At 52.6% G+C, this 19149-nt stretch overlaps 2 protein-coding genes across 2 annotated transcripts; both read left to right on the top strand.

Annotated features, from left to right (window-relative positions):
* Positions 1-390: 390 nt before the first annotated feature.
* Nlrx1 (NLR family member X1) lies at positions 391-14687 on the top strand. Its single transcript, XM_021171651.2, has 10 exons — positions 391-620; positions 2749-2870; positions 3384-3453; positions 3826-3914; positions 4370-4989; positions 5565-6386; positions 10437-11032; positions 11843-11929; positions 13150-13401; positions 13861-14687. Exons 2-10 carry the CDS (start codon positions 2801-2803, stop codon positions 14180-14182), a joined length of 2928 nt encoding a protein of 975 aa, XP_021027310.1. The 5' UTR covers positions 391-620; positions 2749-2800; the 3' UTR covers positions 14183-14687.
* Positions 14688-15931: 1244 nt separating this feature from the next.
* Pdzd3 (PDZ domain containing 3) lies at positions 15932-19148 on the top strand (the record flags this gene model as incomplete). Its single annotated transcript, XM_021173182.2, has 10 exons — positions 15932-15982; positions 16374-16401; positions 16536-16609; positions 16935-17146; positions 17365-17554; positions 17650-17786; positions 17958-18162; positions 18336-18532; positions 18617-18823; positions 18948-19148. Coding segments are annotated over exons 1-10 (1467 nt in total), but the record flags the coding sequence as incomplete, so codon positions are not given.
* Position 19149: the final 1 nt, after the last annotated feature.

The following is a 19149-nucleotide window of genomic DNA, read 5'->3' as shown; positions in this document are numbered from 1 at the left end:
CTTCCTTCCTGGCCAGAATGGTCAGAGGCCCCCCTCTAGAGTCTTGGGACTGAATGACACAGAAGGGGAGGATCCAAGAAGGGCTGTCTTCTGCCTGGAGGTAAGCTACGTTTGTGAGCAGGAAGGGAGGTCAGGATGCTCTGGGGATGAGTATCTAAGTGTAAGGAAGGCCTAGACCGGAGCTTTTGTTCTGACTCATCTAATTCCAACAGGGACGACCTGCGCCCGAGTCATTTACTCTTCCACACTTCCGTGTCTTCATCTGTAAAATGGGCTTCATCAAGTCCAGACTTGGAGGTGGATGAGGTCATCGGCTGGGCCTGACGCTTGGGAACCTGCAGGGGGCAGTACGGGAACCTGGGCCCTGGGAGGACCGGGTGGGGCCGAGTCTCCGCCCCACGCCAGCACCCCGACCCCACTTCTGCGGGTCTTTGCTCAGTGAGCTCCAGTGTCCAGGCCGGGAGGGGTGCCAGAGTGGGCCGGGCTGCGCGCTGGCTGGCGGGCGGAGGCGGCCTAGACGCGCCGTGCCGAGCGAGCCGGGGAAGCTGGGAGCCAGCGGGAGACGCCGGCCTCCTTCCCTCCGGGCCACGGCGACGGGCACCAGGGCCTAGGCAACCTGGGTAAAGGCCTAACTGGGTCGATCGCTCCTCCGGCCCCCGGCTGGACAGCTGCGCTGGGCCCCGGAAGCAAGAGCCGGGCAGCTGGGTCGCGGGAGCGGGCAAGTGGCACTGGGGGTTCTGCCTGAGCTTGGGCGCTGAATACAGGCCTACTGGCAGCTTCACTTTGCCCCCCCCCCCCCCCCCCCCCACCCCCCCACAAAACACACACACACACACCCCCGCGCCCCCAAGCCAAGTGGAAGTGGGAAAGCTATTTGGGACCCAGTTTGGTGGAGGAGCTCTGCAACTTCTTGTTGCATTCTTTCTTTTGATTAGTGCCATGACAACTGCTCGATTAGAGAATTATCCTAGACCCTGCACGTCTTGACTCAGTGGACCTGGGGCTGATTGATGTCAATCCTGGGATTTGCCAGGTTTTCAGGACCTTTCTCTAGTCCCCAGGTCTCCTGTTTCCAGCCCACTCAAGACCTCAGCCAGCTCCTGCTCTGGCTAGTTGTGCTCAATGCAGCCTCTTCCCAAGTTTGCTTCCCTTCTGCCCTAGCGTCAGTGAGGGAAGCCATGCAGGCCTAGCCGCACACGCTTGTCAAGGAGCTAGCTGAGGGGTGGGGTGGGGCAGAATAGACTCCTTGGAAAAGAGTACCTTGAGCAGTATCTTCAAAGAGTGTCTGGGATTCTGATAAAGGAGATGCTAATCAAAGTATAGGGACTGAGTTAGGAAGGTGAGAGCATGAATCCAATAGAAGTCCTGGAGGATGAGGTGTGGGCTGGGGGCAAACCTGGAAAAATAGCTTGTGTGGGCCTGGGTTTCGTAGCTGTCAAGTAGCTTAGGAGTTTAGGGAGCTGATTTCTGCAGGGGATGAGGGAGTGGAATAGGTCAACAGTGGAGGCACAGAGGACTCGAGGAAGTGGGGTTTTGTAAGGTCTGGAAGGATCTCTCTGAAATGATGAAATGAAGAGGCTGGCAAAAAGCAGTAGGGAGAGATCTGTAAGACTGCCACCGCTGCCTGTGGGGGAAGGCTTCGAATAAGGAGCAAGGGAAGAGTGTGTGAATCCAGTGCTTGGGGGAGCTCTGCCACAAAGTAAACAGAGGAGGGGGGCTGACAAGGCCAGGTTGGCATGGCTGAAGTGTGAGGCAGAGGCGGCACATCCTTGTGTCAAGCAGGAAGTTCATTCACACATCCATTTATTATTTATGCCAGCCTTACAGGCAGCTTACATAAAAGTCAGAGAGATGATAAAGTGATACAACCATTAAAACTCAGCTGTGGCACAAAAGCAGAAAGAAATGAATAAGGATGAGTGGGGGAAAAAAGCCAGGCTCAGAAAAGGCCTGCGAGTGAGCACAGGGCTCCTATCTGAGCTTGCTAGCAGTCAAGCAAAAATAAAACCTAAAAGCAGATGATTGGGCTGGAACTCGGGGCAGAGGCAGCTGTGAAACTCCAGTGCCAGGCAGGAGCTGGTAGGAGATAAAACAGAATCACTCAGGTTAGGATTATCCTTGCTGAGGAGAGCTAGAAGCCGGGGCAGGGCTTCAAAGTCTTCTTTTATACATATGAGGAAGGGCTGAGCCTCTCTTGGAGATGGCCCCTTCTTAGATACTAGGGGTAAGGGTTCGAGAGAAAACAAGAGAGGGAGGGAGAGAGAGGTGTGTGTGTGTGTGTGTGTGAGAGAGAGAGAAAGAGAGAGAGAGAGATGTATGTGTTTGTATGTGTGTATATTTGTATGTGTGAGTGTGCCATGTGTATGTGTGTGTGTCTGTCAGTGCATGTGCCTGTCTCTGTGTATATGTGTGCTGCATGTGCCATGTGTATGTGTGTGTGTGTGTGTGTGTGTATGCACATGTGTGTATGAATGTGTGTGTGTGATGGGGGAGGTTTGATGGCCATACATTCACAGTACTGTTTTTTTTTTTAAATTTACGTTATTGTTCTTACGTTTTTCTTTTATATGTTTATTTATTTGTTTATGGTGGGTGCAGTTTGGCTGTGTGCAAAGGTCAAAGGGCAACTTTGGGGAACAGTTCTACCCTGTAGGTTCCTGGGATTGAATGTGGGTCCTCAGGCTTGGTAGCAGGAGTATTTACCCCTTGAACCATTTGCCAATCCCACTCACACTTTTCTTTTTGCAGGGCAACAGGAAAGAAAGTGGCTCTAAGTGTTCCAGGCTCCAGTTTTCCTAGGATGAGGTGGGGCTACCATTTGCCCAGGACCTCTTGGGGCTCTGGCCTGGGAAGAACACCCCAGCTACCAGGTAAGCAGGAAGTGGAGTTTTCTGCTTTGACCCCGCCCCTTTCTGCATCTGGGTCCGGATGCTTCCAAAACAGCGGGGATCCAGACACAGCAGGTGCACCATTTCCAGCTGTGTAGTAATATAGCTGGGGTCCTCTGGCATGTCACCTCTTCCCCCTCCCCCATCTTAGACAAGGGGAGCAGAGCTGGCCCTCTTTTAGCTGTTTCAATCTCATTTTTTTTTAATCCAAGACATTAGCTGCATGTTGGCTCTGCACCAGACCGTGGGTTAGGTTCTTGGTATATAATTGTGACAGAGCCAGATGTGAGTCCTACTCTCATGGAGAGGGAAATGGATGATAATCAAATAATCATATGGCTAAAGAGAAGATTATGTAATAATTGCTATTTAGGAATAGCACATGCTACCATAAGAGCAAATAAGAGGGGGGGGGTTGATGTCAATGTCGGGGTGAGCACCGGAGGGGTGTGTGTGGATGGGCCTGCAGATGCTGCCTCTCTTTTCTCTCTGCAGATGAGCATATCTCCTTCTTGATCCAATGGAGCTGGCCCTTTAAAGGGGTGCATCCCCTGAGGCTCCCTAGGTGAGACCTGGGAGTGTCATGCCTCAGGACACAGCTAGACATAGCTTAGGAGATGGGAGTGGTCAGGGTCTCCTGGGAGAGAGGGTTGGGTTTCTTGGGGTGGGAAGGGTACAGGGCAACTCCCAAGGATCTAGAGGAAGTTAGCTTAGAGCATGTAGGTACATAATAATGGGGAATGGGATCGATCTGGCAGAGGTCTGTCTGAGTCTCAAGCAGGCAGCAGCAATTAGGGTTGGAGAGGCCAGGTCTCAGTCCTTGGGAAGAGCAAGAGTCCAGGCTTCATCTTAGAAAGTGCAGACTGGACTGGACTGAGCCCATGCCAGGGTTAACCCCAGTTCTAAACCTCAGACCATCCCTTGTCTTTGCTCTCAGGGCCTTTATCCGTCATCATGGAAACTCGGCAGACAGTGCTCCCCCACCAGGGAGGCATGGGCAGCTGTTCAGGAGCATCTCTGCTACAGGTAAAAGAGGGGTGTGGAAGGAAGAAGTGCCTAGGAGGATGAGGACGGGCACAGAGGATCTACCACCATCATCTACTCCCAATTCCCCTCCCTCCTGTCATCTGAGCATCAATCACACTGTGCACAAGGACCATATACAAAGCACTGTCAGAGACATTCTCTCCCTACTTTGAGACAACTTTGGGTCCAGTAGCCAGGTGTCAGGAAGCCAGTCATCCCAGGTTCAGCATAATTTGTTCAAAGACTCCATATTTTCTGTCATAGGGCTCTAAACTTTCTGAGTAACCTACTGGCTAATGGAGTTAGTTCTATGTGGTTACACCTCAACGGGTCCTTGCATCTCAGAGTTCTCTGTGTTGACTCCCTACTTTGACCTATAGCCACCCCGGGCTAGCCCGAAGAGCCGGCACCTCTAGTCCTTTACCTTGACCAATGTCCTTTGCTTTCTCATCCAGAAGCTATCCAAAGGCATCGCCGGAACCTCATCGAATGGTTTAGCCGACTGCCCAGAGAGGAGCGCCAGTTTGGACCAACCTTTGCTCTAGACACAGTTCATGTTGACCCCGTGATCCGAGAGAGCACCCCAGATGAGCTGCTTCGCCCGTCCACGGAGCTGGCCACGGGGCATCAGCAAACCCAGGCAGGCCTCCCCCCACTGGCCTTGTCTCAGCTCTTTGACCCGGATGCTTGTGGGCGACGCGTGCAGACCGTGGTGTTGTATGGGACCGTGGGTACTGGCAAGAGCACGTTGGTACGCAAGATGGTCTTAGACTGGTGTTACGGGAGACTGCCTGCCTTTGAGCTTCTCATCCCCTTCTCCTGTGAGGACTTGTCATCCCTGGGCTCCACCCCAGCTTCCCTGTGCCAACTTGTGACCCAGCGTTACACACCCCTGAAGGAGGTGTTGCCTCTGATGACTGCTGCGGGATCCCGCCTGCTCTTTGTGCTCCATGGCTTGGAGCGCCTCAACCTTGACTTCCGGCTGGCAGGCACAGGGCTTTGCAGTGACCCGGAGGAACCCGGGCCACCAGCTGCCATCATGGTCAACCTGCTGCGCAAATACATGCTTCCCGAGGTGGGTCGCCCCTTGCTATGTCCTGTCACTGCTGTTCCTTAACCTGTCCAATGAGGAATTTTACATTCTTGCCCTACATGGTCGTTGTGTAGGACAACAGTGCCTGGGTTTGTTCATCTTGGCCCTTCTCTCCTCTCCAAACTTGTGTGTTTTTCTATTCTTATTCTACACAGGTTAAGTGACATACCACATATAAAGTGCTTAGCTCAGTGCCCTGGGCCATAGTAGATAACCAGTCATTGATATAAATTTTTTGGACAGGCCGGGCATGGTGGTGCATGCCTTTAATCACAGCACTTGGGAGGCAGAGGCAGGAGAATTTCTGAGTTCCAGGCCAGCCTGGTCTACAGAGTGAGTTCCAGGACAGCCAGGGCTACATCACAGAGATCTACCTGACTCTGCTTCTCAAGTGCTGGGATTAAAGGTGTATGCCACCATGCCCAGCATTGTTAGTAATAATGTCCATAACTATGATCCTCTTCATCCTTGGACCCTCCATCTTTAGGGGCTTGAGACAGTCAGGTTTCTTGAGACACAGATATTTCTTTCTTAACCTTTAACCATCTCCTTCCCAGGCCAGCATTCTGGTAACCACCCGACCCTCCACCATTGGCCGCATCCCTAGCAAGTACGTGGGCCGCTATGGTGAGATCTGTGGCTTCTCTGATACCAACCTGCAGAAGCTCTACTTCCAGCTCCGCCTTAACCAGCCTGACTGTGGGTACGGTGCTGGGGGTGCCGGTGTCTCAGTCACACCAGCTCAGCGAGACAACCTGATTCAAATGCTCTCCCGGAACCTGGAGGGGCACCACCAGATTGCCGCAGCCTGCTTTCTGCCTTCCTATTGCTGGCTTGTCTGTGCTACTTTGCACTTCCTGCATGCTCCCACACCTGCTGGTCAGACCCTCACAAGCATCTATACCAGCTTTCTACGTCTGAACTTCAGTGGGGAAACACTGGACAGCACCCACACGTCCAATCTATCCCTGATGTCCTATGCAGCCCGGACTATGGGCAAGCTGGCCTATGAGGGCGTGTCATCCCGAAAGACCTACTTCTCTGAAGAGGATGTCCGTGGCTGCCTGGAAGCTGGCATCAAGACAGAGGAAGAGTTTCAACTGCTCCAGATCTTCCGCCGGGATGCCCTGAGGTTTTTCCTGGCCCCATGTGTGGAACCAGGGCACCTGGGTACCTTTGTGTTCACCGTGCCCGCCATGCAGGAGTATCTGGCTGCCCTCTACATCGTGCTTGGTTTGCGCAAGACGGCCCTGCAGCGGGTGGGCAAAGAAGTGGTTGAGTTTGTGGGCCGTGTTGGGGAAGATGTCAGCCTGGTATTGGGCATTGTGGCCAAGCTGTTGCCCCTGCGGATTCTGCCTCTGCTCTTCAACTTGCTCAAGGTAATGATTCCTGCCCTCAACACCTCCCCTGCCCCATACACACACATCAGAAGGCACGCACATCTCCCAAACACACACACACCTAATACTACTCAACACTACCCAACACACACACACCCAATATCACTGAACACACACACACACACACACACACACACACACACACACACACACACATGCCCCTTGCTATTCCTCCCAAGATCCCATGCGTCTGTATGCACTCCTTGTTCTTCTCCCAGTGGGTGGAGGCTGCCTCTTGCATAGATGGAAATCTTCTGGGAATTTGGCTTTTAGTGGGATTGAGGCCTAAGGAATGAGGAGAAAGAAGCCACAGGAAGGCTTGGGGGCTAAGAAGGGAATTGGGGTAACAAGGACTTTTGAAACAATCTCACAAAGATTCCTAACAAGGATTTTTTTTTCTTTCATTCTTCCCAACTTTTGCTACTGGGAGGCACAGGAGGTCAATACAGTCTCGTTCGCAGGCCCAGAAACCCCACCCCCACCACCCCTTTTTGTGGTGTTGGAGATGGAGCCCAGGGCTTTACACATGATAGGCAACTGTGCTACCACTGAGCTACACGCCCAGAAACTCACTTGTGCCTGCTCCTTCAGAGGCGGTCAGGGCCCAGGAGCAATGACTCAGCCTAACTCAATCACCGGAGTCAGGGTTATAAAGCAGATAACATTTATTCATCTGTACAGGGAGGATGAATGACATAGGTAATTGATTTAGGATGGTCCATCCTGGGTGCAGGTCCACTTCAGAAACCAGCCGGCAGGCCTGAGGGCGATGCTGTGAGCTGGGCGGATACGGGATGGTCCTAAGGGATGGGGGCTGCCGGTCTCTGCTGACGTCTGCCAGACGCTTTAGATGCTTCTGCTTTGTCTGTCCGCTGTTTGCAAATCAGCCCTGGCAGTCTGGAGATCCCTTTTTACCTTAAAGAAATGGGGCTGGAGAGATGGTTCAATGGCTGAAATGCTTGCGGCACAAGCACGAGGATTTCAGTTGGGATCTCCAGAACCCAGGGAAACTCATAGTTTCCCCCCTGGAAGGCTGGAACACAGGATCCTAGAACAGCTGGATAGCGAGCTCTTTATCCGATTCAGGGACCCTGACCCCAAAGAATATGATAAAAGAGTGATTGAGGACGATTCCTGTGATCAATCTCTGGCACACATGTGCACATGCATCTCCCCCCCCCCCCAGTACCTGCAAACATGCATACACATATAGAGAGTAGAGAAAACTTAGGTACATAAACTTGTCTGATATCACACTGATAGCGAGAGCAGCTAGGATTTGAGCTCAGGGTTTGTGATTCTGTCAAGCTGTTTCCTTCCTTGGTTAACCTTGGTGTCAGGAACTGGTCTTGAGAAGGCAGAACACTGGTTAACACTGGTTTCTCTGTATAGCTCTTCTTTCTGAGCTGGGAGTTGGGCCCCAGGGCCTACACATGCCAGGCCAATGCTTTGCCACTGAGCTACACCCTTAGCTGCCTTCATGTTGGTCCTAGTCACTCATCTTCACAAGGTGACAGTTTCTGGTTTTGTCCCCAGACCAATGCTGAGTACTATCACATCCGAGACAGGAGCCTCACATTTGAAAGCTGAACAATAACGGAGATGGGAGGAGGTGCCGTCAGACACCGTGGTTTCTTTGTGAGGATGGGCAGAGACATGGCAAACCTCTGCAGATGTAACTCATGGCTTTGTTCAATATTTCAGGCCCTGCTGTGTGTTGAGCAACGTGTTAGGTCTGTGGGGAAATTAAGCAATGACTCTGTAGGTTCCTGACTTTTCTGATTTCACAGACCAAACCCAAAAGTCGACAGGCCCACGCAGTGAAAAATGAATGCCTGTGAGAGAAGTTCCGATATTCTAAGAGAAATAGACGGCCCTGGTTCGAGTGGTCAGGAAAACCTTCTGGAAGAGCGTTTAAACTTAGTTTTCATAAGATTAGCCAAGAGGACAACTGGGGTGGCAGACATTCTAGACATGTGGAGGCACTGAAAGAGGGAGAACCTCAACACGGTGAGGAGGGCAAGAAAAGTTAGGAGGAAGGGAGCACAAGGAGCAGGGTGAAGCTTTAGGACGAAGATGAGGTCGGCAGGGGGGACTGCAGGGGACTGCGAAGCGGCAGGAGCCACATCATCACCACCGTCGCTCTGATGAGGAGGATGTTGGAAGTATTGATATATTTATAACATGGGGCCTGGACTCCAGCTGCATGCCGGAGAGTCAGCCCTTACACCTGCTGTTCCATCTCTGTGCTTCCATCCTATAGCAGACTGCAACTATAGAAACCAGATGTGGTGGTGGTGTGTGTGTACTCCCAGCACTTGGGAGGTGGAGGCAGGAGGATCAGGAACTCACAGACATCTTTAGCTACATAATGATTCCAGGTCATGCCTGGGACACGAGATCTCCTCCCTAGAGAGGACAGGAGAAGGAAAAGGAGGAAGAGGAGGAAGAGGAGGTGGTGGTGGAGGAGGAGGAGGAGGTGGTGGTGGAGGAGGAGGAGGAGAACCGGAACAGGAACAAGAAAATGTTTGACCGTCAGGGCCTAGTGTCAACTTCCTGTAATCCCTGTACTCTGAAGGCTAAACCAGGGGGACTTTGAAGTCAAGGCTAGTGTGGACTCCAGCAGTAAGAGCTTGTCTTTTTTTTTTTTCTTTCTTTCTTCTGTGTAGTCCTAACTGTCCTGGAACTTATTCTCTAGACCAGGTTGGCCTCGAACTCAAAGATCTGCCTACCTCTGCCTCCCAAGTGCTGGGATTAAAGGCATTCACCACTCTTTCTTGGCAAGAGCCTATTAAAAAAAAAGAAAGAAAGAAAAAGAAAACAAAAACTCAATAGAGGAAAAGATTTGAAAAAAGATTTCAGAGAACTAGAGAGATGGTTCAGGAGTTAAGTAATTCTTTTGCCTCTGCAGAGGACCTGAGTTCAGCACCCATGTTAAGTGGCTCACAACCACCTGTCCCTCCAGTCTTGGTGAGGCCCAACTTCCTCTGGCCTCTTTGGGCACCTGTACTCATATGCAAATACCTACACACAAACATATAATTAAAAAAAATCTTTAAAAGAAATGCAAAGAGCTAGGGAGCTGGGCAGCTCAGTGGTTGAGCGCACTTGCTCTTGCAGAGGACCTGGGCTCTTTCCCCAGTGTCCATGTGGTGGCTCACAACCATCCATAATTCTAGTCCCAGAGGAGCCAATGTCCTCTTCTGACCTCCACGGGCACCACACACACACATGGTGCACATACATACCTGCAGGTACCGTACTCATGCACCTAATAGTAAAAATAAAAATAACTAAAACCAAAGCAAATGTAAACGGAGTGGGCTGTAGTTCCGTGACTGAGCATGTGCTTAGCACCCGTGAACCCTTGGGCTCAATCCTCAGCACTGCCCCCACAAAAGGTACCTGTGTTAAACATACACAGGTCCTTTTCAACACAATACAGTGCTGTTTATCTAGCACAAATAGCTACCACATAACCATTCTATTCTTAGCATTTACATTGTATCAAGCATTTCAAGTAGTCCAGAGCTTATTTAATATACAATAGGTCGTGCATAAGTTATATGCACAAATACTGATTCATTTTACGTAAAGGACTTGAGCATCCAGGCGTATGTGATATCCCTGAGGGAACCAGAACCAACTGTGTGTGGAGGGACAACTGTATGTATTTATTCTTCTCTCCACCTCCTGGATTGGGAAATGAATTGGTACTTGGGCAAAAGGAAGAGATCCCTAACATCTGGATGCATGAGACAAGTATTCCAGGCTAAATGTTTGGAGTTTGCCTTACGGGCAGCAGGAAGCCATGGAGGGTGTCCCAGCAAGGCGTAGTAGCCCGTCCGATCTGCAAATGATATTGTGAGTTCAGGGGGAGACCCCAAGGTTAGAACAGTCTGTGTATCACTCTTGAACTGAACCTTGGAGGCTTGATTGACGTTTGGAAGGCCACACCCCATCCCATGCTTCTCTCCCCCCCCCCCCGTAGTTCCGGGAGCTACACCCCCTCTCATGCTTCTTTTCCAGGTAGTTCCGCGAGTGTTTGGGCGCATGGTGAGTAAGAGCCGGGAGGCAGTGGCCCAGGCCATGGTGCTGGAGATGTTCCGAGAGGAAGACTACTACAATGACGATGTTCTGGATCAAATGGGTGCCAGCATCCTGGGTGTGGAGGGCCCCCGGCGCCACCCAGATGAACCCTCTGAGGATGAAGTCTTTGAGCTCTTCCCCATGTTCATGGGCGGACTTCTCTCTGCCCACAACCGGGCAGTGCTGGCTCAGCTTGGCTGTCCCATCAAGAACCTGGATGCCTTGGAGAATGCCCAGGCCATCAAGAAGAAGCTGGGGAAGCTGGGTCGGCAGGTGCTGCCCCCCTCGGAGCTTCTTGACCATCTCTTCTTCCACTATGAGTTCCAGAACCAGCGCTTCTCAGCTGAGGTGCTGGGCTCCCTACGTCAGCTCAATTTAGCAGGGGTGCGCATGACACCCCTCAAGTGCACAGTGGTAGCCTCTGTACTGGGAAGTGGAAGGCACCCCCTGGATGAGGTGAACTTGGCCTCCTGCCAGCTGGATCCGGCTGGGCTGCACACTCTCATGCCTGTCCTCCTGCGTGCCCGGAAACTGGGGTGAGGACTAGTCCTTGTGCACCGGTGTGAAGGGAGGAGAGGGTGGGAGGGGCAGCAGGAGAGAGAACATACTAGGGAGGCCAAAGGAGTGAAGAAGGGCCAGGGGTCATACATGAGGTGGCTTTCTGTTGCTGTAACAAAATCAAAGGCTAGCTGCGTTCTAAAGAAAAGAGGTCTGCCAGACAACACACACCTGTAATCCCAACATTCAAAAAACAGGCTGAAGTGGTGCTGTGAGTTTGAGTCCAGCATGGGCTACATAGTGAATTCCAGGCCAGCCTGGGCTATATTAAGGCCTTGACTCAAGAAAAAGGAAGGAGAAAGAGCTTACAGTTTTGGAAGCTAAAAGGCTATGCGTGGGTTCGTCTTCTGGTAAAGCTCTCTGAGGCTGGATTGCAACATGGCAGAAGAGCAGAGAAGGAGACAGCTGTGTGCAGGAAGGCCCTGAAGGCACCTGGAGAGGCCCCCGCTTTACAACAATCCACTGTATTGGGAACCAAAGCCCTCCAAGTCTAGTTAAGGCTCTGTAAGTGGAGATCTCTTCCCTACCTGATCCTAAACCAGGCTCCCTCTCTCAAAGGCTCTCCCTTCTTCCTGCAGTACAACCACAAACCTCCACAAACATAGCAGAGCACAGCAGGGCAGGATGGAGAAGTTCCTGGGCAGAGGCCACTTGAGCAACAGGGGGCAAGGAATGTGTGGGTAGTAGGCAGCAGGCTGGTAAGGAGGAGGCACGCTCCATTGGAAGACCCCATGCTGACCTGCTTGCTTGGTCTCTTGCCTCCCCTCTCCGGCCACCTTCTGCTCCAGGTTGCAACTCAACAATCTGGGCCCTGAGGCCTGCAGAGACCTCCGAGACCTACTCTTACACGATCAATGCCAGATCACCACTCTTAGGTGAGTGTCCTGTAGCAGGGGCCTGGTGGGAGGCTCGGGCTCCGATGGCCTCAGATGTGGTGAGAACAGAGGCTGCCCTGGCTCCAGTAAAGAGAGTATCTGGGCCCTGGCTGGCTCCCTGCCCAGGTCCATCACAAGAATCTGAAAGGAGCAAGGTGGTGGCACACAACCTTAATCTGAGTACTAGGAAGGCACAGAGAAGCAGATCTCTGAGTTCAAAGCCACCCTGGTCTATAGAGCAAGTTTCAGGATAGCCAGGACTACATGAGAAACTTGTCTCAAACAAATAAACAAACAAACAAACAAACAAACAAACAAACAAATGGAAATAAATATAAAGGAACAAGGAAGACACCCAGAGTGGGTGCTAAGAAAGCCTTTCTCCTGGATAATATCAGCGGGGGGCGGGGGGGGGGACAGGAAGGCTGCAGTAATTCCTGGGCCAGTTGCCTGGCAACAGAATCCCTTATCCCTGCAGGCTCATCATAATGCTGGGTACTCTCTAGTTGCTCCCAAGGTGTTGGCTGATTTCCTAGGATGCCTGGGGGGCCCTGTTTCTAATGAGAACCAGGAGAGATGAATGAGGAAGAAGGAAGGGGGCTCAAGGGGGACCCCTGGTGAGATGGCTGAGAAGGTGAAAGTGGCTGGTGCCAAGCCTGAAAAACTGAGTTTAATCCCCTGGACTGACATATTGGTTGGAAGGAAAGAACCGGTTCCCATAAGTGTCCTCTGACCTCCGTAGCCCCTCCCCTCCCCTCCCCCACTTCATTCCCACAGGCACACATGCACAGAATAAGTAAATGTTTTGTTGTAGTTGTTTTTTTAATGAAAAGGGGGTGGGGAATGTGACAGTAGAAAGATGGAACCAGAGAGGAGGGTGGACCAGATAGGAGGGAGGACCAAAGGCTGGGGAGGCTGTAAAGGAAGGTGTAAAACGACTAATAAGAACAGAAGAGCTGGGGGTGGGTGCGGGGGCAGGGGTGGGGGTGGGGGGGGCAGGATGCTAGAGAAATAGAAGGGAGGGAGAAGAGTCAACTTGCTTCCCCCCCCACCTTCTGGGCAGGAGCCGCTCTTCATTTCACTGTCCCTTTGCCTGGGCCCCATTTCTGTGTTCAGACTGGCCTCCAACCCAGATGTGCCCCCTTTGGCCAACGTCCTAACACCCAGTTTGAGTATCTACAATGCCCTCCCCCCAACCTTGCCTTGTCTGTGGCCCTTAGGCTCTCCAACAACCCACTGACAGCAGCTGGTGTGGGCTTACTGATGGATGGGCTGGCAGGAAACACTTCGGTGACACACCTGTCTCTGCTGCACACTGACCTTGGAGACGAGGGACTGGAACTGCTGGCTGCCCAACTGGACCGAAACAAACAACTGCAGGAGCTGAACGTGGCCTACAACGGTGCTGGTGACACAGTGGCTCTGGCCTTGGCTAAGGCTGCTCGGGAGCACCCTTCCCTGGAGCTGCTGCAGTAAGTCCTGTTCCTGGTCTCGTCCCAATCTGCTTGTTGCTTCTCTTTAGTGTGTTCTTCCTACCTTGGGGGTGGCATGAACCTACTCTCTGTATTCCCTTTTTGAGCCTAGTTTGCTGAGTGCTGAGCTAACCCAAGTCCTCTGGTCCTTACCCTACCACCATTTCTCCCAGGACTGCTGTCTCTGGTCACACCATATGTTTCCATCAGCTTCTACCTCTGCCTCTGGCTTATTGCAGATTCTTTTTGCGATGCTAGGGAGTGAACCCAGGGCTCTGTGCATTCTAAGCATTCTACCACCTGAGCTTCGTTTTCAGATCTTATTACACATGCTTGGCCCCTCCCATTCCCTAGCCTGTAGGGAATTGTAAGGCTTCCTGGCCCTCTGCCTATCCACCTTGGGCCTTTCTTCTCAAAAACCCTTGATGAATGACATCCGCCCATCTCTTTCTTCTCCAGCCTCTACTTCAATGAGCTGAGTTCAGAGGGCCGCCAGGTCCTGCGGGATTTGGGGGGCTCTGGTGAAGGTGGTGCCCGGGTCGTAGCCTCGCTGACAGAGGGGACGGCGGTGTCTGAGTACTGGTCAGTGATCCTTAGTGAAGTCCAGCGCAACCTCAACAGCTGGGACCCGCTCCGGGTCCAGAGGCATCTCAAGCTGCTGCTCCGTGATCTGGAAGACAGCCGGGGCGCCACCCTGAATCCCTGGCGCAAGGCTCAGCTTCTGCGAGTGGAGGGCGAGGTCAAGACTCTTCTGGAGCAGCTGGGAGGTTCTGGACACTGAGACAGTGACTGCTGTGACAGAGCTGTGGGACCACTGGCTCCCTCTGTGGCTTCCTGGCTTGTACAACTCCTTCCAGAAAGATCCCTTTAATTTTTCGGTCAAAGCAATGGGTAAAACTGTGCTGCCCCCACCCCCAACAAGTCCAGCCTAGAGTTCCCAAGGTCAAATGCGGTGAATTGATGTTGGACTTGGATAAGGAACATGTCACCTCTCCCTTAGCCTAGAAGGACCAAGGATATGGCATGTTAGTGGCCACATTGCGCTGTGATGCCACCGCCAGTCTTGCCTCTTCCTCCTCTGATTGTGTTTGCTATGCTGGGGGGTTCTGCCAGCCAGCAGATGTTCTGGACAGCTCTCCATCCTGCCTTACGCTCACCTCTGGACACAGAGTGCCCTCACACTGGTGCTTTCCCAGCCTCAAATGCACAGGATCGATGGCTCCAAGGCTACTAGGGACAAGTGTGCCCACCTTGTTGCTATTAAAAAGCTGTGTGTCTTCCACCCCCTGTGGTCTCCACTTCCTTGCCTGGTGCTTCCAAGAAAGGGCTAGTTTGGTTTACCTTCTACTGCAGATGGCCCCTGGCCACCAGACTCAGGCAGTAGCGTCGTGTTGCTGGAGTTCTCGGTGTTAATGCCTGGCCACTGGCATCCCCATCAAGCTGAGCTCTGTCACACATGCTCAGTAAGCTAAAAAGAGAATAGTGAAAAGGCAGAGAAGAAGGGCTGGAGAGATGTCTCAGCAGGTTCAGATACGCCTTGCTCTTCCAGAGGACAGTAATTGAATTCCCAGCAACCACATGAAGGCAGGGGTGGGTGGGGTGAGGTAGGTGGGGATGGGTGGAGGGTAGGGGTGGAGATGGGTTGAGGGTAGGGAGGTGGGGGTGAGTGGGGAGATCCAATACCCTCATGGCCTCTGTGGAGCAACTGCACCCTTCTGCCCCCCCCTCTCTCATTCTCTCTCTCTCTCTCTCTCTCTCTCTCTCTCTCTCTCTCTCTCTCTCTCTCCTATCACTCTCATTCACACATGCATGCAAACACACACACACACAAATAAATGAACAAAATTAAAGCTTAGGAAAGCAGAGAAAAGAGATTTGTTTGAGGTGGTCACCCTGGGAAAGGAACAAATAAATAGGTCTGGTGACAATCCCAACCCAAGAGCTCATCTTTCAGGGTGCACCCCTGGACTTTAGTGTGCTGAGCAGTGCCGTCAGGACTGAGTGATTGTTCCAGTCCATCCAACTCGGTGGCCTGACAAATTGTCCAAACTTCATGAAACTTCTTCTTGGCAGACAAGTTCTGGCTGGCCTCGGGGCTTCATCTTTTCTCTTCCCCAGTTTAAGATTCCTGAAGGAATTCCAATCTTTGAGATCCATTGTTTGAACAGTCTGATAGGCAAAAGGAGAGGCTCAAGTATCTTTAGATAACTTTGTTGCTGGAAGGCCCGGGTGTGAGAACCTGGGATGAGGTTGCTCTTGCTGGGCCTTCGAATTCCTTTAACCCTTCATACCTACTGCCCCCAGCTCGAGATGACAGTAACCTGCTTTTTGTTGTGCATAAGAGCAACTGAGAGTCGTAAGAGAAAGGTAGGGCGCAAGACCTGGGGGCAGAAGGAACCGATATCGCACTTTGCAGAGAATAAGTCCCATTGCTGTTAACCATTACCCCAATGCTTCCTTGCAGCGTCTTCAAGAAGGCGTGACTCGGGAGGGGGCAGGTGGGAGGGTCAGCTGGTTATAATGAACCTTGTCCCTACTCTTAAGTCCTGGGTCAGTGATCCAACTATGGAGGCAGCTGCAGGTAGGAAGTGAGGCGATATCCTTGAAAGGGGACTTTGGGGTGGCGGCAGAGGGGGCAGATTTGGAATCTCTGGTTCTAGAACACACTTGCTATTGGGGCTTGGAGCCTTATAGGAATAGGAATGAGGTGGGCTTATAGATCTATCTTCCAGGCCCACACCTTCTGCTGATAGGCTCAGATTTATGTTCCACAGTACTGGGGGAGGAAAATACAGGGGAGTCAGCACCCGTGTGTGTGTGTGTGTGTGTGTGTGTGTGTGTGTGTGTGAAGACAGAGAAGCAGAATGGGAAGGGGTTGGGTTTCTCCTAAACCTTTTTGTTTTTTTTTTATCATGAGAGTCCTGGGTGGGGGGGGAGTGTGTCTCTCCTCTCATTCTCCTTTGTCCCTGCAGATCTTCGGGACACGGCCTTGTTAACTCTGTAAGTAGTCTGAGGGCTGGAGAAGAACAACTGAAGGTGGGAGGACTTTCAGCTGGTAGCAGCACCTAAAATAGAATCTGGGACCCAAGTCCAGCTCCCAGCACCTCTTATTTGCCTCTCCTGCCTCCTTACAGGAAGTTTAAGTTTAATCCAAAGCTGGGCATTGACAATCCTGTCCTCTCCCTCGCTGAAGACCAGGACCAATCTGGTAACCCCCTCACCCTTGGCAACTGATTCCTTTCCCTAGAGACACTAGGGTGCCACATAGCCTCCTATCTCCTTGGTAACTGCTAACTGCCTCCCTCTGATATCAGTAACTAAGCAGAAGTTGAGGGGGAAGACATCCCTTTGCTTCAGCCTCCCAGCCCACGCAGAGTTCATTCAGCTATAAAGCCCGCCCTCTCACTGGCTGGAAGCTGACCAGCCCTCTCACAGGAAAGCAGGGTCTGCCAGTCATTTGATGCCCCTGTACCAGGGCTGTGCCCCCTCCTTCTTTTTTTTTTTTTTTTTCTGCTACCTGTCTCCTCCTCCAGATCCCTGGAACCTGCACCGGCCTCGCTTCTGTCTGTTGAGCAAGGAGGAGGAAAAGACTTTTGGGTTCCATTTGCAGCAGCATCTAGGCAAGGCTGACCATGTGGTGTGCAGGGTCGATCCGGGCACCTCAGCCCAGCGCCAGGGTCTCCGGGAAGGAGATCGGATTCTAGCGGTGAACAATAATATTGTGGCACATGAGGACCACGCGGTGGTGAGGCTGGGCTGGGACTCCTCGTGGTACAAAAGAACATTCCATAGCACTTCATGGGCCAAGCCTCACTCTCCTCAGACCCCATGATTTGGAGGTACCTAGGGAGAAAGATTGGGTGAAGGCAACTACAGATGTGGGTTTCACAGTGAAAATGCACGCTCTGGGGGATCCTGAGATTTCAGAGGGCCAACCTTTCTCTCCTGTGGCCTCTTTTATAGGTAGTGCGCTACATCCGGGCCAGCGGTCCCCGGGTATTGCTGACGGTCTTGGCACAACACGTGCATGATGTGGCACGTGTTCTGCAGGGGAGTGACGCTTTCCTCTGTCCTACCTTAGCCTCGGGGGTCAGGCCCCGGTTGTGCCATGTAGTAAAAGATGAAGGCGGCTTTGGCTTCAGCGTCACCCACGGTGAGCTTAGGGTCTGCTATGGGTGGGTAGGGTTGGAGAGCTTAGCTTCGGTTGTAGGCAGGCAGCAGGCTGGGACTTACTTTTTCTGCCTTTAGGAAGTCGAGGTCCTTTCTGGTTGGTGCTCAGTGCAGGAGGAGCTGCTGAGAGGGCAGGGGTGCCCCCTGGAGCCAGGCTGCTGGAAGTGAATGGGGCCAGTGTGGAGAAGCTCACATACAACCAGCTCAATAGGAGGGTAGGGCTTCCTATGGTGACTCCCTACATGAACTCTCCCTCCTGACCCTCTTCTTTTCCCTATAGTTTGCATGAGGCTTGCCCTCATTCCGGGTTCCCGGGAGGAGCTAAATGCCTGCCTTTCTGTGCCACACAGATGTCCCATGCTTACATTCTTGCTCTGTCCTCACAGCTTTGGCAGAGTGGAGATCGGGTGACTCTGCTGGTGGCAGGGCCGGAGGTAGAGGAACAGTGTCACCAACTGGGAATGCCTCTTGCTGCACCCCTGGCAGAGGGCTGGGCATTGCCCGCCAAGCCCCGGTGTCTAAACATAGAGAAAGGACCTGAAGGCTTTGGGTTCCTGCTTCGGGAGGAGAAGGGCCTGGATGGCCGACTTGGTGAGTGGCAGCTCTGGGGGTTAGGCTGGCCATAAACATTCAATTGTGCTTCTCAGCGTCCAAGAGCAATGCCCCACAGCCCCCAACGGCAGCTTTCCATGCACTGTAGGGTTAGTTCCTGGGAGAGCATGGGCGTGAGTCAGGGGAGAGCAGTGAAGATGTCTCTGTCCCAGGGCAGTTCTTGTGGGACGTGGATCCAGGACTACCAGCTGACAAGGCTGGGATGAAGGCTGGAGACCGCCTGGTGGCTGTGGCCGGGGAAAGCGTGGACGGGCTGGGCCATGAGGAAACAGTGTCTAGGATCCGGGCACAGGGCTCTTGTGTCTCTCTCATTGTTGTCGATCCTGAGGCTGACCGCTTCTTCACCATGGTATGTGACAGGGTTGGGGAGAGGGCAAGAATGGATCAGGGCTCAGGTGCTACAGGTTTTTCTCCCCACACTGTACCTCCCCAGGTACGCCTGTCTCCCCTCCTATTCTTGGAGAACACTGAGATTGCTGCCCCTCCTCTGGCAGAGACCAAGGATCTTCCAGCTGAAGACACAGTTGAGCCTTCTGGCCTTGCTGGCTCCCGCCAACGCTTCTTGTACCCGGGGCCTGGAGGTGGCTATGGATTCAGACTCTGCTGTGTGGCCAGTGGGCCTTGTCTCTTCGTCTCCCAGGTGACTGATGCACCATGTGCCTTGGAATCTACCCATCATTCACCACCTACCTTTCTCTGCCCCACAGTCTGCCCAGCCGTAGAACACCTAACCAATACTTTTGTGTATCCCCTTACACTGCCAGGTGACCCCAGGAGGCTCAGCTGCCCGGGCAGGGCTGCAAGTGGGAGATACAGTTTTGGAGGTGAACGGATATCCTGTGGGCGGAGACAGTGAACTGGACAGGCTTCAGCAGCTGACTGAGGCCGAGCCACCCCTCTGCCTGAAGCTAGGAGCTAGGAATCCACAGGGCTTAGAAGCCTGGATTTCCTTGGAGTCCGGAGAGG

This window comes from Mus caroli, chromosome 9 (genome assembly GCF_900094665.2).
Source record: "Mus caroli chromosome 9, CAROLI_EIJ_v1.1, whole genome shotgun sequence".
In the NCBI taxonomy this organism is placed as follows: Eukaryota; Metazoa; Chordata; class Mammalia; order Rodentia; family Muridae; genus Mus; species Mus caroli.
Note: the sequence above shows the minus strand (reverse complement) of the source record. Positions and strands in the feature narration are given on the sequence as shown.

Excerpts from the sequence above, each read along its gene's own strand:
- Nlrx1 (XM_021171651.2), top strand. The coding sequence starts at position 2,801 with ATGAGGTGGGGCTACCATTTGCCCAGGACCTCTTGGGGCTCTGGCCTG. Across the intron at positions 2,871-3,383 it reads AAGAACACCCCAGCTACCAG|ATGAGCATATCTCCTTCTTG; the intron begins GTAAGCAGGAAG and ends TTCTCTCTGCAG. Across the intron at positions 11,930-13,149 it reads TGCCAGATCACCACTCTTAG|GCTCTCCAACAACCCACTGA; the intron begins GTGAGTGTCCTG and ends TGTGGCCCTTAG.